At 32.5% G+C, this 18,394-nt stretch overlaps 3 protein-coding genes across 4 annotated transcripts in view; 1 reads left to right on the forward strand and 2 right to left on the reverse strand.

Annotated features, from left to right (window-relative positions):
* Nucleotides 1–18,394, reverse strand: part of LOC143915854 (uncharacterized) — a 121,597-nt gene that overhangs the window by 20,755 nt on the left and 82,448 nt on the right. The window lies entirely within an intron of this gene.
* The window catches only part of Oatp74D (Organic anion transporting polypeptide 74D), a 62,955-nt gene that overhangs the window by 4,157 nt on the left and 40,404 nt on the right, over nt 1–18,394 (forward strand). Inside the window, exon 1 of one of the 2 annotated variants that reach the window (XM_077435767.1) lies at nt 17,754–17,990. The exons of the other annotated variant lie outside the window; for it this stretch is intronic. The gene's annotated coding sequence lies outside the window, so the exon portion shown is untranslated. Of the gene's footprint in view, nt 1–17,753; nt 17,991–18,394 lie in introns of those variants that run through there. 2 annotated transcript variants of the gene reach the window in all.
* LOC143915104 (zinc finger MYM-type protein 1-like) lies at nt 2,415–4,959 on the reverse strand. Its single transcript, XM_077435535.1, has 2 exons — nt 4,759–4,959; nt 2,415–4,688 (listed from the first exon to the last, which is right to left on the reverse strand). Exon 2 carries the CDS (start codon nt 4,643–4,645, stop codon nt 2,465–2,467), a length of 2,181 nt encoding a protein of 726 aa, XP_077291661.1. The 5' UTR covers nt 4,646–4,688; nt 4,759–4,959; the 3' UTR covers nt 2,415–2,464.

An 18,394-nucleotide genomic window follows, 5' to 3' on the forward strand; every position in this document is an offset into this window, starting at 1 on the left:
TGTGGTCGGCTGTTGGTCATTTTTGCAAGTCTCTCGTCGCCGTAAACTCTTCAGCCTGGGCCACTTTCTCCACTTTTGAGTGTGTTTTTTGAGGTTTGTCGACCCGATTCGGCATTGACCCTCTTCGCACATTCGCGCACTGTCGCCATCCTCTCCTACCACTTACTTCAGCATTCGATTTTTTCTTTATGGAATTATACATAAGTAAGTATATACAAACATACCTAGATATATCCGTTGCTTATTTCTCACTATCGACAGTGACATCGATCGACACACTTGGAAGATTGCTCTGTTGTAAATCGTTTGTAATTAACGGCGAGCGTAAGTTTAACGAATCGAAACTGGGTCGAAATTAAATGTGAATTCATATCATATCTTCATATCTCAGAAATAACATTACATCCTCTGAAATAGTAATGCTACATCTAAAACAAAATTTACATAATTATTATTTTCCATGTTGAATTATCGTCTTAAAGGTCAGCTGTAAAGTAGGATACTCCTACGCAATTTCTACGCACATCTTTCTCTTTTTTTACAATTCAATTTTCTTCAAGGATTTCTTAGAAAATATCTCGTATGTATAATAAAATCACATTCTTCTTTGTTGTTTTAATTTATTGATAAATTTTACTCTGATTTCGAAGTTTTTTGAATTAGATAGACAGATCTTGACCGTTATGTTAGTGTTGGCAGCAGGGATATAAATTCGCTATTTCAACTGGTCGGCCTAAGATTTTCTGGCCATTAAGGGCAAAAACACACCGAGTGGTATAAGACGTCACGTGTCCTTGCCTTAAACAGTGGGTGCTCCCCAAACCGAATTCGGGTATACTTGCACTTGCAAGTACAAACAAAAAAAACACTCTAGGGGGTGATTTTTGGGACTGTTTACCATGTATATGGGCTAGGGGTGCTGCTTTCTTTAAGCATGTTTTAAAGTATCTAAAAAAAACGTACCACAGTGTGTTTTCGCTTTAAGAATCGTGAGGTCCATTAGAAAGTTTTTCGACCAATAGGAATCGTGATATGGAGTTTGTCTATTGTAAAGACTATTGAAGTGAAATATGTACATATATATTTTTTTAATTTATACCAGGAAGGCCTAACAGGTAATCCCAATGCGCCTTCCTGGCTAGAAACATTGTACATTTGATATAAGTATTATTAGTATTTTACATATCAATTGACATCCACAGAGACATCTATGGTCAAATGTGTAAATTATCAGCAATTTTATACAATTCAGCGAAATTCGAGATTGCTGAAAACTCGAGATGTTGCGAGAAAATGGGTAAGGTTGCCAATTTGTTGGAACCGTTTCAATGGAAATCAGATAAATTGGCAAACTCTGATAGAAAACGATCGACCTGGAGTCACAAATCTAATCTGGCCAGCAGAAACCAGTGAGATTTGAACCCGTGACCACTTTGTTCAAAGCATTATATGCTAACCACTAGTCTATTCTACTGGTTATATAATACATAACCAGCAGAATAGACTACATATATGTACATATAATACGGACTGAGTTTTTAATGCAATGATTGATACTAATAATATTAGCCGAATCTATCATATGGTTGTATGAGGCCATAGACCCACGCCGCTGAGTGACAATGTTTTTGTTTCCGCATACGCCAACAGAGTAAACGGAAGGAAGTGTGAAGCGATTTCTTATATTTCTTATAATCATAATCATTCTCTCGCCAATCTGCGGACTCGGACTCCGGGATGGTACATAGGACGAGTCATCACGACGGCTTCGCGTTTAAAAGATGAATGAAAAAAGGTTTCGATAAATCTATTGATATCACACATTATAGTATAAATGTACCTTTTAGTACCTTTAGTATAAATGGCATGCGCAACACTTATGTATATTGATCGCGACATTTAATTTTATTTGGATAGAAGTAAGATTTCTGAGACTTGCTATTCGTCGCGTTGGTATGGTTCTTCCTTGTTTAAAATCTTTCAAGTAAAATTTTCACTTTTTCTCTTTTGACAATATTCTTAATGTTTTTTTGCGTGGCTATTTTATTATTTTAACCGTACACATATTTTTTGTTCATCTCGCACGTTACATTTTGACATATGGAGTGTCATTCAGAAGCTCGTGTTGACCGCGTTTGCACATCATTCACTTTCTCTTTATCCAGCGTCGTTTTGTTGTATTCATGTTCTTCTTGCAAACGTGTGTGCTCGACATTATCGAGGTTTTGTTGTTATGAAATTTTATGCGATTGGCGTTTGTGCTTTCCCGGTTTGCGCCTATCTTTCAGAACTAACTTTCCATTATTATTTGCAATTTTGATGTGGATATATATATATATATATATATATATATATATATATATATATATATATATATATATATATACATATATATATCAGTGGCGGGCGGTGACTTTTCAAACAAGGGATGCTGTCCCTTGTTTGAAAAAAAAAACCGACCAATTTATTTTTTAAAATTTAATTTTATTCTTCGTTCCTTTTTACAAAATTCATCGATAACCGCATCATAGAATTTTTTATTGTTTTTTAAATTTGACATTATTTTCTTTTCGATTGCAATTAAAGCAAGACCAGAGAGTCTTTCTTCACTTTGACTACTTCTGGTGAACGTTTTAATTCTTTTCATAGTCGAAAATGATCGTTCAGCCGATGCGCTCGTGGAAGGTATCGTACAAATTAATTGTATTAAACTAAATACTTGTTCCAAAACGTCTATTAGATCATCTTTCACAATTAATTCCTTTACGTCATTTATAGATTTCAAATGAAAATCTTGCGTTGAGTACATGTAAATTAATTCGCTTTTTAATTTCATAAAATCAAAGTATTTTCCATAAGTTAGGTGGAGTGATTTAAATAGGAAATCTGGAAAATTATTTTCATATTCTTTAAATTTTTTGACGTTAAAAAATTCGAGAAATTTTAAATTTTCGATATCTCGAAATCGATTGGTTGTATTTACTGAAAGAGTTTCTAAAATTTCAGAATAGTGAAGTTTATACGTTGTTTTCACATCTTCTTCACATTCAGCATATTTTCTTTTTCTATTAAAATTTTTAGTTATTACTTTGTTCCACAATGAATCAAAATCGTCTTTTTTGTTATCTAAATATTTTACAAATTTTTTAATTTCACTTACGCAATACGATATGTCAAAGGTTTTTTTTTGTAAAATTTCAAATAAAAAATCTGCCGAATTAAATATTGCAGAAAATAAATGCAAATTGAAATTGAATTCAAACTCTTTTAAATAACGATGAAGGACTTCAGCATTTATGACAGCATCAGTATCCCATTCGTCTTCGTCATTAATTATTTGATTAAATATTTCCATTAATTCTGTTTGATATTCTAATATCATATTTAAAATTTTGCTATTGTAGTTCCATCGTGTAGGGGCAGCAGTGGGAAATCGTTTTTTTATTTGACAATCGAGAAGGGAAATTCTTCTTGAAGACTTACAAAAAAAAGTTGAAAATGACAACATACGGCTGAAAAAACGTTTGCATCCGGATATATGTTTAACAGATTGCGACAAAACTAAATTCAATCTGTGAGCGTAACAATGGACAAATAAAGAATTAGGACAAATATCTCGAATTTTTCGTTGCACTCCATTATGCTCCCCGGACATTACAGCCGCTCCATCGTACGTTTGTGCAATTAATTTGTCCAAACAACCAAATTCTTCCAAGGTCTCACGTATGTGCTGAAAAAGAGCATTAGCTGTTCTATTGGGACTAACATCGACAAATCCAACAAATCTCTCCTGAATTTCATTATTTTCATCTACATATCTAAAAATAGTAGATAGCTGAGCTTTGCGACTGATATCTGTAGATTCGTCCACAATTATGGAAACAAATTTTGATGCACGTATTTCAGTTTTAATCTCATCTAGCAAGACTTTTGATATTGCGGATACCAAGTCATTTTGTATATGGTTCGATAGTCCAGTAAACACCGTAGAGTTATCTAAATGAGTTTTCAATTTTATGTCTGATTCACTCAACAGATACAGCAATTCAATATAATTCCCTCTATTTTCCGATTCCTGGTGCTCAAAATGTCCTCGTAAAGGTTGTTCTTGTTTTGCTAAAAAACAGATCGCGCTTATTAATTTCGACAAAATGTATCTATTTGCAGTAACTTCTTTGTTGTGCATTTCAATATTTGCTTTAAATTGAGCACTTAAAAAATTTTCTATACGAGGTCCCTTTCCAAATTTTTTAAATTGAGCAGCAGAACATATGTGAGCTTGAGAACATTCATGTCTCTTGCGCGATTTACTTAAATTGTTTAGGTCAGAAAATCCAAATTTACTCCAGACATTCACTTCTTGAGAAAATAAAATACATGGCCAACAGAATAATTTCGTTAAGTGAGCACATCCACAAATCCATGAAATTTTTTCGTATGTTTCTGTGTTAAAATACCTTTTAAATGTTTTTGTTTTAGACTGAATATTTAATATTGGTGTGGGTTTGGGGCTCTTAACAATAATCTCCTTTTCATTAAATGGGAGAGAAGCAAATCTTCTTTTCAGCACATTTTCAATTAAACAATTGCAATTATTATTGATCTCGACGACAAGTCCACTCTCATTGTTATTTTCGATATCCATATTAAAGGCAATAATGAAAACTCGTAAGTAGTGGAACAGTAAACTAAAAATAAAGTTAGACGAAACTAATTTAAATGAAAACTTAATTCAAAAGTAAAAAATAACCAACTTACAGTATAAATGATTAACTTCGTCTAAAGAAATGAATCGGCTAGCTTTTTGATAAATAACTTGGGGCGTAGCGTGCGGAAATATCGATCAACAGCGGCTTCCAAGTGAAACTCAATAGATAAGCAAACAGAGAAACCGAATCCACCGTAGAGGTTAAACAAGTGTCAACGCGTCCGCGCGAATATGACAGCCTCATAGTGCGCATGCGCAAATGGGATCGGTCGCGACTCCGAATCCATGACGCGCGCGCACTTCACTCAGCGTCTACTCGCCAGCGTCACTCGCCTGTGGCCGGCCTATGCGAATGCGGCCTATGCGAATCCTTAATAAAAATTATCAAAAGATCCTATATAATGCATCATGTAACAAAAAACACGTGATATGTGAAATATATATCATATACTACATCATAATCACGTACATCACTAAGAATACATCGAAGCGAAATTCAAATATTTATTAAAAATACTCTTGGCTTTTTAAAGTTATAGGGGATGCGCCGCATCCACCGCATCCATGGACCGCACGCCACTGATATATATATATATATATATATATATATATATATATATATATATATATATATATATATATATATATATATATCGTCTAGTAGTGGCTTAGTAGCTCAGACATTGTTCTAATCGTCCATAGTTTGCATGTAATAAAATAGAAAACGTTTTTTTTTTGAGAATTATGTCCGCGGTATTCTTCACATTGCTGTAACGTATATGTAGTATTTTACTGAGACTTTTAAAATATTCATTATTTATTTTTCGGACCCTCAATTATAATAATTTTAAACGCGGCTTGGCTACATTATAGTTTTTATTTAAGAAATTCTTATACAATCAATTAACCGATTCGTTTCACCTATAGTTTTCCTTTATCTTTAAAGCAATGTTCATTAAATTTATTACCTTTTCTGAAAATATCTATCTACAAAATGCACCTAAACCAAGAGTGCCTTTTTTCTTATACATATGTACATATGTACATATATTTTATAAACATGTTTGATTTTTATTTTCAACTTAATTTTTGATTTACTAATTCCTACTTACTAATGTAATGTACCTACTTACATACGTGTGTAGGTACATATGAGAATTTAGCTAGAAGTTTGGATGAAAGGTGGGCAAAATAAGTGCTAGAATGGTACCCGAGGGAACATAAATGGATAAAAGGAAGACCGCAAGGAAGACGAGTAGACGAAATTAGGAAAATGTGTGGGGTGAGATGGATGACTTGCGCAAAACAGAGACGAGTGTAAGCGTGTTGGAGAGGCCTTCATCCAGCAGTGGATAGTGAATGGTTACAAATGACATATTAAATCGATTCTTCTTGTATTTTACAATTGACAGATAAGTTTAGACATATATATTTTTCATTCTCAGAACAAAGGTAAATCAAACGTCATTCCTGTATAAATACATTGTTTTAAATTGATCATTGGTTCTCGATGTATTTGTTTAACCTTGCTTTAACTTTGGGATCACATACGTTTCAGTTTTTATTTTATTTATTTTTTTAAATGTATTTATATTTCATTTCAGTAGTTTTATATTAGGCAAACTCTAAATCTCGATTCTTGTTAGTCAAAAAGTTTTATTTAATTTAAGGAATCGTACGGCATGGACGTGCTTGTAATTTCTAGCTGGGGATGGGCATTTCTTCAGGTCATTGTTGATTCGCACAATCTTATTATTTCCACAAATTTCTCCTATATTTCTTCAAATATGTAAATCACCGTTATCGGTTATTGTCAAACCTGTCAATAAAAGGATAAATATCACCGACAACACTCCAGGGGGAGAGTTTTGGGAAGATTACGATGGCACACACTACGCATGTCAGTGTTTTTTTGCGTTTGCAAAACTATCTACAAAAAACACGTGCCACGTACGATTCGATGTACGCAAACCTCATAATACATAATACATTCTTTTTAGTCAGAACATTTTAGCTGACGAATGGGTATCGCGTATTTTTCCTCCCATTGCAAACAGCTGTGTCGTTTAATATGGACATAACCAGGGGTGTTTTCTGCTAAATTGATAACAACCAATACCCATTTTTTTGAAGAAAAAAAAAATTGCGTCATTTGGCCATTAAAAAATAAAAACTTGTCGATGGAAACTGAAATTTGAACAGGTTTTGAATTAAAATCTATTTTTGGTTTGAAATGGTACAAATATTCGATAATGGATTCGACTAAAATTACATTTTGTTAAAATATTTGTATTTGGGACATTAGCTGCAAGCTGATTATGCTACGGTATCCGATTTAGTTTGTTTTTATTAGACTGATGAAATATAAAGTATATTTTTTACTGGAGTTCAACAAAAGATTCGCCGATTTTCAAAAATCTTTTCAATTGACTCGCGCGAGCTGGAGCTAGCCGGCTTAAGTACACCCCTGGACTTAACTACATTGGACTTGGAAGGCAATTTTTCTAAATTTAATTTTATAAATCTAAATCGACTATGACATATGAAAAAGTTTGCACGATGTTTTATTTAAATTTGTAATCTACATATCTATGTAATTTGTGAATTTCAGACGTGTTATCTCAAAATGTTGGCATATTTCTCAATCGGGTCGTTTTGCTTCGACAAAATATAATAAAATCGTGTATTTATTTATACATAATTGGCTAATGTTTAACGTTTTCTTATGGCATTTTATTGCGTGCTCGTCGGCGACGTGTGATGAAATGTATTTAATAAAAATCAACTCTTACTTAAGAAATGTCGGTTGTTGAACTCTGGTATACATACATATAATATAATATTTAGATAGGCACATTTTGATTGTCCAAAAGGATTCATTAATTGCATAAAAATTAATTATATTTATTTTCATCATATCTAGAAAAATGTATAGGTAGTATACTGAAATTCTGATTTTCAATTAATGTTTTTGAGTTTATTTGCACTAATGTACATACATAATATGTACACATGCACATGGAAAGGTTCACTGAACTTAAAACGATTAAAATTAAAATTAAAATTTTCTTAGATGCCAAATACAATAAACACTGATGAGGATTAGGAAAAATCGTTATATGTATATAAAATATATTATATTATTTGCGAAGATATTTGTTCAGTGTACAATTAATAGTTTGGTTCTCCTTTATTATAAGGAATATAACAATACTAGTGATTAGATAGATTTGAATATCATCGCATGTGCATACAATTATTATGGAACATAAAATTATTCAATAAAAAATAATATTAAAAGTAACCGGAATAGAAATCAAAATCGGGAATCGGAAATGAAATCGAAATCGGAAAATGGTATCGGGAATCGGAATTGAAATAGGAATCCGGAACCAGAATTGAAAAAGGAATCAAAATCCAGAACTGAAATCGGAATCGAGATCCGGAAATGCAACAGGAATCCGGAACCGGAATCGATCGAGCACATTCAAGAAAATGTGTTTGATCGAACGCAAATATTTGATCATATTTTTCTATCGTCGTCGTAATTTTTTTTAAATTCCTTTAAAATATAATTAATTTAGTTTATATATTTAATTGTTTAATATGGAAAAAAAATGGTTCAAAACCTTGCTAAATAAAATCATTATTACGTACTTTTTATATGGCGTGGCTTTCGACGTGGAAAATTCGACGATGGCTTAATGGTTAGCTCACCGAACTCAGATATACATACCTATAAGAGGATATTTGTGTTCGCAAAATGAATTAATACAAAGTTTAGGCTTTTTATCGATTCGTTATGTTCGGCTAGCGTTAGGACACAAACATACGAGTGCACTCACGAACGTTCTCACATGCGATTGAACGGTGCATATACGTTCGCGCATGAATTTTCTATAACTTTGCCATTGCTTCAGTTTAAATAGGAGTTTTTTTTGTTGGAGGCATCGAATTCATATATGTACTTTATCTACATATGTACGTAGTAACTATAGATGAAGTTTTGTAGTCATGCGAAAATTCGAACTCGAGATTTTGACTGATTCGAACTCTGTATCGAGCACTGATCACGTTTTCATGATCTAGAAAAAATGTGTGTGTGTGATTTTTTTAACGTATTGACTAATTCACATTTGTTCCATGCGGGTGACCGAGATAAATCAATTATTTAACCGACCTATTGTCAATTATCAATTGCCTTCCAAAACCACCAATAATAGCTCAGCGGGCAGATGCTTCTAATATAAATTGTTACGAGAATTCTAAAACAGCAAAGCTAATTATAAGTTACCATCATGTATATGTTACGGTTCGGTAATTACATTCCACATGTGAATCGCTAACAGGATAACCGCCGCTACGAAAATTCATTGCGCAGTAAAATTGCCGTACAGAAAACTGCGCAAATATTGCTCAAAATTGCCCAAATCTCGTAAAAAAAGGCATTTGCTGACCAATATTTGGGCAGTTTTCTGTACGGTTCATATTTGGGATGTATCCCGTATACCATATATGTATTAAATTCCAAATGTATATTTCGTTCATTCATGAAAATACTAATTTGTTCATACACGAACCAATCTGGCCAGTTATAGTACTTATACACAAAATAACAACTTTTCAACAAAATAACAAATTAAAAAATGAACTAGTTTGTTCATGCACAAACTATTAGGCGTAAGTTTAAGTATTCTCACTCGTTTGTCCCATCCTTGTCCCATTTTTAATATAATCCTATAGCGAGAATCATAGCAACGTCATAATGCGGATTCCATAGTATTTTATATTTGAATACTTGGCGTTTTGAAATCTACAGCGTAGTTCACTGGTAGAGAGATCGTGGGTTCAAGTCCCGGCCAAATAAGCTGCAAATATAAATATGCTCTTGTGGTTATTAAAACGCAGATCCACCGTCTCCTATAAAATTTTCCGATTTTTCTAGCTTAATTGTTGTTGACGAATCCAATAAATCGGTATCCTCCCCCGCAGCTTCTCGCGAATTTGAGTTATTAGCATCCCAAATTTGTTGAATCTTTTAAAATGCTTTTTAATTTTTTTATTTCCCGCAAATTTGCTTTGTTTAAAAAAAATGTTGATGGAGATGTATCTGTTGTATTCTTTTGTATTATATAACGTCATGTTTGAAAAATTGTTAGTACTGATGTACAAAAATAATCAAACCGTGTGTTGCCTTGGGGTGATTCCTGTCATGGCATATATCGATGGCTCAGTGCAAAGATATTGTATGTATTGTATTTTTACTTTATCTATGACTGATTCGAACTCAGAATCGATAACAGATCACGTTTTCATGATTTAGAAAAAATTTATGTGTGTGTGTATCTGTGTCTGTCTTTTACTATGTTTCTGTGTGTGTATGTTAGTATATTTGTCTGTGTATTTTGGGCATTTTTTGAACACCGTTAGTCCTATCGAACTGAAAATAAGAATTGGTTACTGAAATTCTTATCGATACGATGTAATTTTTAAAAATTTGTATCGAATTTTTAGTTTGTAGATGCTGGAATAATTCAGGTTTTTCCTTTCAAGGTAATTTATGTGATATTTATATGTATGTATGTAATAAAATATGAAATCTCTAAGGTTTTGACGGCTAAAAGTATTTGAAGATAGATTTTGACTACACTTAAACTAAAACCTATTGGTTTTAGTTCGTGTATGAAAAAACTAGTACAAATGTACATATGTTCATGAAAGAACCGGAGTGAATACTTGACTGTAACATACATACATACATATGTATATAGTATATAAAATTCTTGGTTTAAATATTTTAAATGACATATTAATTTCTTATATTATCTTGATACTATATACATTGTTAGTATGGACATGGAAATAAACTCGCCTTTTGATTTATGATCGTTAGATCTTGGCATGTGACTAGCTTTATGTACATACATACATATGTATATACGACTGATGGAACTTGACGTTTCCCTATCTACAATAAAAAGTATACTTAGCTACATACATATTATACATATGTATGTAGGTTCGTGAATAACTGTAAGTTGTTTGTCAAACTTGTAAATTTGTAAGAAATGGTGCCTCGGTACGCAAATTTTAGTTCTCATTAATATTGAGTGCAGATAGATCCGACCGTATCTGCTTACCATGTCGGAGTTTACATTAGAAATTTAAATTGTGCATTATGGGGGACCGATTATAATTTGGCAATTTTTCAACATACTGAATTCGCCTATTTGTTATTGCCACATTCGATGTGTTTTTTTTTCACATTCATGTATATATGTATTTCGTGCTCAAATTTAAATTTCATAAATGCATATTTCTCTTTTGTAGCGCGTCACATGCGATTTAATATTCAAAGCGCTATTCGAAGCGAAGACGACGTCAAAAGGTATAATATGATTCTTTTAGAAAGGTGCACTCTTGCCTAAACTGCAATGGGTGACGTTTGCATATATCAAAAGTTGCATATTATAAAAATGCAGATGCGTCCCCGGGAGATTTCAAAAGATTTTTTTTTCTATAATATTTATTTGAAAGGCGATTCGTATGTTTTATTTATACTTTTTAAATGCATAAAAGTTTACCTCAACCAACCCCACGCATATTTTATAAATAAGGTTTCGATGATTTATTATTTATTGTGTATGTATAGTTGGCGTTTTGCAGTTTCTTTGTAGCAGTGTTTTTTTATCTATCGCAAATATTTTATTTTGGGATTTTTTCCTTGTTTCGTCGTGTTTTTAGAATGCTCCATTTACACCATTTGGTTTTGATGTCGACGAATTCTTTTATTGAATTTTCCGTTTCGTTAACTTCTCGGATGCAAATGCGACGTTACATTGCGACTATTGTGATTACCGTCTCTGGACAGCAGTCAGAAGGTTAAATGTATTTTACAGGACAAAATGACATCCTGTCGTATAAATTTCCCAACTCGTCATGTCAATCATGATTGTTATATTCCTTCAAACTAACCGTTACCGATCGTGCTAAATTATGATTAAAATTTGCACCGCCAGAACTATTCAAATGCTCTTCTTTATCTATTTAAAATTCTTTTGCGTCAGTAGCTTAATTCAAATTTCGAACCGAATCCATTAACTTCCCATTGCCTATTCCTTCTTGCCCCCTGCTCTGTATGGAATTTTAAAGTATCATTGTAGATTCTCTCCCTCCCCCTTCGTCCTGTCTTCAACTCATAAATATGCGATCGCATGTCTTATTTATGAAGCGATAAATTTAATCGAGACACCCTGTCGTTTATAGGGTTAATCTGAAATTGTAATACGGCGACAACACTCCGTGTAACCTCGATTTTTTAAATCAGTGATCTATTTTCTAAAATCGACTTGTTTATCCTGTTTGATTTGTCGACTTTCAAGAGACATCGCTTTTTTCCGTTCAATGCGTTTTTTTTTCTAGAATAATCTGACATTTAAGTAGGCAGTTTTTTTTAAATTTAACTATTCTAAGCAATACGCTGTGATGTAATGTTTATTCAATTTAATCAAATAAATGTATTCTATTCAAAATTTTATATGAAACATTCATTTGTTTTTAGCATTTGTTTCATTTTATTTTAACATGATTGAAATAATGTAATTATATAAAACTTAATCTCAGATAAACGTACGTAAAAACTGACCAGAACCAAGTATTGTATAACTATGAACAAAAAATTAAAAGTTTTAATGAAATGTCTTCTCTTTACGGATGTAACAATTTATGTAATGAATATTTTATCGGTTGATATTTATAACCTATTAATGTGTTGATTTGAACATTTCTGTTCAAGAAAAACACAATAGATAACCTCAAATTGTGATCTTATAATCATCACATTTCACTTTGTATTGTTTACTGTTTGACCTCAACACCGACCTATACTGTCAAAACTTGTTGAATGTTTTCATAGAAATACTTTTCCATATTAGGCAATTTAATACTAACACTTTCACGTCATCAGTTTGTATTATTTGTGTACGAATGTATGCTTTTGTGTTTGAAATTTGACTTGCTTTTTTTCAAAACACATTTACATGTATTTATCGTTGGACGTTATAAAAATAAAAATGCGATTCAGACAGATTCGATTTTTGTTTCAGTTTCTCGCCGTGAAATAATTTAATATCATTAGCATATACTTTGGTTTGACTTGTGATTTATTATTTATAAGTCTAGCTGAATAAACGTATAATCATTTTATAGAGAACTTCGATAAACAACCACGGTCGATTTTATTTATTGAGTCTTAAAGTACACTAAATCACGTTGCATTCTGTTAGTTGATTATATTTACTAATTCATAAGTAATGACTTTTTTTTTTTTTTTGGTCCATTGAAGGAATTCGCTTGAACCTTGTTTGTCGATTTAACTATGTGCTGTTCACAAAACGAATCAATACACTGAAATGTATCGTGCTTAGCGACACAAGACCAAACAAATGATTATAAGCAATAAAATAACTTTTATGCTTACATATTGCTAAGATCAAATTATAATTTTGAACTTCGAAACGCCGGTTATATTTTCTAGTTGATATGATTAAATAATAAATAGGTAAATAGTAAAAAATAGACGATGATTTCAATCATTAAAACTTAGATGTCACCTTTGTATTCTTACATACATAGATATAATCGATAACTTTACATACAGGGCCGGCCCAAAGGTGTAGCAGACTAGGCACACGCTTAGGGCGCCATAGACAAGGGGCGCTGCGAAGCGCCGTCATTTCTCTTTTTATGATTATTTAATTGAAAAAAAAATTGGATTTCTTTGAATTTGTGAAACACTATATTCGACTTAATTTTTCTACTCTAAGTAACAATACTGATTGTAAAATATAAAATTTAGGAGGAACGCAGGAAGTCAACTGTCAAATATCAACGACTCACGAATAAAACTTGTAAAACGGCAAACTGTTGTCGGTACAAATGGTAATTTGGAATTGAATTTTATATAAAATATCGCTGAAACATACATACCATGGATGGATTTGCTTCACGAAATTAAATATGTTAATCATATTTGAAAGAAGAAATGTCACTCTATAAAATTCTTCAATTGTTGAATATAAATTAATGTCTACATTACCGAATTTATTCATAGTTATCCGTATTTTATTTTATTTTATACATAAAACGTGCCGTGCCTATTTTGAATAAAAAAATTAAATTAAATTTTTGTTTTTGTCTTATTATATTTTTCCTCAACATAATATTTCAAGAACTTTCATGAAATTTATTGTTTAAAAATTTTAGGGGAGGGGGGAGAGGCGCTGAAACCAATCTGCCTACGGGCACCATATACCCTCGGGCCAGGCCAGTGTACATATACCATGTAATATAGTGGGTTAAAAAATGAAATATGATACATTTTATCCCGGACAAATACACGAAAACATTTTCAATTCTGTCTATATTTAAAATCATTATTATTAGTCAAATTAATTCTTAACATACTATGGGGGTATTTTTAGGCCAGTATTAAACAGTACTAAATTGCCAGTCTTATTTCACATTTGATTTTTAATTGTATTCGTTACCTATTACGCACACGAATGATTTTCTACTGATAAGACTGATGACTAAGTTCGTATATCGTTACTGAACATTTATTTTAAAAGTTACTGACAAACTTTGTAAATTAATTGGTAATTATAAAAGTTTGGTTTCCACATTATTATTGTTATTGGCATTTAGCATTTACCCGCATGTATGTATATTATTAATTTACCTTGTTATCATGTTACTTACGCATATATGTACGTATGTATGTATATGTATATCTGGTAACATTTATAGACGAGTCTGGATTAATTGGAATTTATAATAGGAGGTATGTGCGATTTCTTCTAATGCGGGTGCTGACATTCCAACATCAGTGTATCAATATGAACAATTGATATAAATGTATGTTCAAGTGTTATTTAGACCCGTAGATGTTATTTAATGTGCCTCAAACAATAATGTAACAGATTTTTTTCGTTGCATTAGTTTGATTACGCTCGTGTGAAGCGATGTGAGATGAATTAAATAATGCTAATGAGTGCATACTGTTGATGCTCGCTACCGATAACATATGTATGCATTTTTAAGTTTCGTTTTTTTATTTTCTCATAATTCAAATAAGTACTTTTACTTTTTATGAATGAACGTGGTGACTAACGAAACAATAGTAAAGTTAGTTTAAAATTACTGACGTTTTTCATTATCACTGTATCATTGTAATGGAAGACGGTGTGAACAAGCAATAGAACACTTTGTACTCTATAGTCATACAAAAATATATGAATAAGTGTGTATGCATACTACATACATACATACGTCGTTAAAATTAATCTTTTTATGCCAAGATTTTTATATAAAAATTAATCTCTTATGTAAAAAGTTAAATCTTAGATACTGGATTATTATGTGGGTATAATAAAAGGTAAAACTTTTTGAATGCAGTTTTGCTACATGTAATCACCCACATGAATAATTTTTAGATGTTCGCACATTTTATGCATAATTTATACATAAAACTTGGAATTAACAACAATATATTATAATTTTACCATTATTCAATTTTATGAGAATATATTGTTAAAAAAAACTTTCGTGATTCGTGAACTTTGTCGTTGGATGTCAAAAAATTACACATTTGTGTTTGTTCCATTAGGCAAAATTGTATCTATTTTACGTATTATTTGTAGTTATTTTTTTTATAAATACTATCCAGTTAAGAATTTCTGTACAAAATAAGAATTTATTCTAAGTTGTTAATGTCAATAATTGATCAATTGTATTACATGATATAAAAAGATGGAACTAAAGGGGATCGATTTCTTGTCGAAGTAAATCATGCTAAATAAAATATGTGCTTCTTTTCACTTATATGATATTTAAATACTATAATTATATATCAGTTTATGGAGTTAAAAGATTTATCTATAATACATCATAAAAATCGTTTTTTTTATTTGTTTTTAACAATGTATTCGGTTTTAATAGTTTTGATTAGTAATCGTTCAAAAAAACTGAAAATTTTTCTATTTACTTACATATGTATGTACATACATTAGGCCGGAGCGAAAAACGCGAATTTTGGATTTTCATATATGGACCTAGTAGAAAATTTTCATCGTATAAAGGGAACGTTAATAAAAAAAAAAAATTATTGATTTTAAACATTGTCCTGTGCCACCAACCAATCGATTTATCTCGACCAAAATTTTTTCATACATCTATTTACTGAGAATGGTTTTAATTTTTTTACTGTTTAAAAAAACCATTCAATATGTACTTGTTGAAATTTATTTGGGTCGATTATCATATGTTTTGACTGATTACCGCGAGTTCCATGTCGCCGTTTTGCCAAAAAGTCTCCATATGTGGGTGTATGGTGGAAGCGTTATTTTCAGAAAATCGTAATTTTTTCCATGTTTCCGTGTTTATTTTGAAAATAAAAGTCGTTGAGATTTAAATATATACCTTTAATATTATATGAATAGTACACAATTCATACTGATAATTTCATTTAATAACTGGTGGCGGCCGCGGGGCGCCGGTGGGGCACCCCCTCGGTACGGCAGCCTCGATTACTGTTTTAGTTCCGGATCCCAATTACTGTTTCAGTTCCGGATCCCGATTCCTTTTCCAGTTCTGGATCCTGATTCATTTTTCATTTCCGGTTCTGGATTCCTTTTTGTTTCGGATACGGACTCCATTTTCAGTTCTGGATACCGATCCCGGTTTCAGTTCCGATTCAGATTAATTATTACTATACGTATTGTAACTTTGTTTTAAATCATCAACCTTTTCCTCAATTGCGTCCAACACCAATTAGAGCTAGGTATCACCACTTGCGACCTAAAAAGTTACTCATTTTTATTATATTTTATTATGTTATAAAGCGGGTATTCAATTTTCTAAATTTAACTATTTTATCAAAATTATATAAAACTTTCATAGACTAGAATACGCTTTTAACATATGGAATCCTCACTTTAAAAAGGATATTACATGTATTGAAAGGGTTCAAAGGAGAATTGCAAAGATTCCTTCTGAACTCAAATCACTTACTTATAACGAAAGATTGAAAAGAATGAATCTATAAAGTCTATTAAAGAAGTCTATAAAATACTTAATAATCACTATAATTGTCATATGTCTAATCTTATTACATTCTACGTAAACACTCGCCTCAGAGAACACTCGCTTAGACTCCAAAACGAAAAAAATCTAATAAATTGATCAGAGATTTATTCTTTTCAAACAGACTGGTTTCAGTTTGGAATAGTCTTCCCAATGATATAGTAACCTCTGATAACATTAATATTTTTAAGAATAAGCTCGATACTTTATTTAAAACTAAAGGATTTTTGTAATTCTTCTTTCCCATAATCGTATTTCTGTTTTTTTTCTCTTATTTTTATTTTAATATTGTTTTTTTAATGTATTTTAATTTTTCTCATTTTTATTGCATATATGTATGTATGTATGTATAATTTGTAAAATATGTTTGTTCAAACCCTTTGGGCCTATCGGCTTTGCCGCCACCCGTTAAAATTTCAACGGGCACAACACTAGTTGATATGACCAAAATATGTGTTCGTTCAAAAGACTGTAGCAGTTATTGTTATAATCACTTATAACATGGTATTTGGTAAAGACAAAAATTAAAACAACAAAAAAGTAAGAGAAAAATCGTGTTTTCCACATAATCATAAAAGTGGCATTTTGAAATTAAACGTTTCAGTGCTAATAAATCGTTCGAAAAACAAAGGAGTATCGAAAATATGTTTCAAATTAAAATTTGAAAATGTCACTTGGAGACGAAATCAGGTTGCCAACCCCCGCACGCTCGTCATTGCGATAACACCTCTATATATTTAGAGCAGTAGGGGTGAGAAGATGGAATGGGAAAGGGTAAGGGAAAGGGAACGCGGGGTGCGGGTAGGATACGTGAGGGGGAGGGCAACGAGCTCAAGAGTGAGGGGGTGGGGGAGGGCCAGGGGGCAAGAGGGGGGGTCGGTCTGTGGCGATCGGCTCAAGCCTCAGTCGGCCGCCGGTCTTCGCACCGGGAGCGCGCGCTTTCTGTTGACACTCGGCTCGCGCATAACCTATCACCAGACGAGCGAGTGTCGCCCCCAGAGCCTCCGCCCCCGCCCGCCCCCCCACCCCGCCGCCGCTTCAGCACTTCAGCCACGCGACAGCCCCGCAGCAGCCTCGCACTTATTTTGCGACCACCTTCGAAATCGCACGCAACAATCGTCTCCGCCACTAGCGTAATAACGTAAGTCAACAATCAACTATGAATATTGAATCATGTCGCATGTGGCCGTTTGGATCTGAACGCGTGCGCGTAAACAAATCGACGGGTGAATTTTGAAAAAAACGCACGTTTCAGCATAAGCGCACGCTCGTCGACCATGACCGTGTTTACAAATAGACGCCGCCCGGTCTTCTGCGACACGCCCGTAAACAAATCGCAACAAACCATCGTCTCTCTGATGTGTGTATTCAAATATTGTTGACCTTTTGCGGCCTTCCGAACGTTCGTAGTTGAGGTTTGAAAATAAAAAGCGTCGGAAAATCCGAAATCAACTACATACATAGAGACGAGTTGAACGATTCGTATGTGACGATTTTTCATTGATGCGTATTCGATCTGAATTTAAATTGACTGTTTACGGTGTG

Source organism: Arctopsyche grandis, chromosome 8 (genome assembly GCF_051622035.1).
Source record: "Arctopsyche grandis isolate Sample6627 chromosome 8, ASM5162203v2, whole genome shotgun sequence".
Lineage (NCBI taxonomy): Eukaryota > Metazoa > Arthropoda > Insecta > Trichoptera > Hydropsychidae > Arctopsyche > Arctopsyche grandis.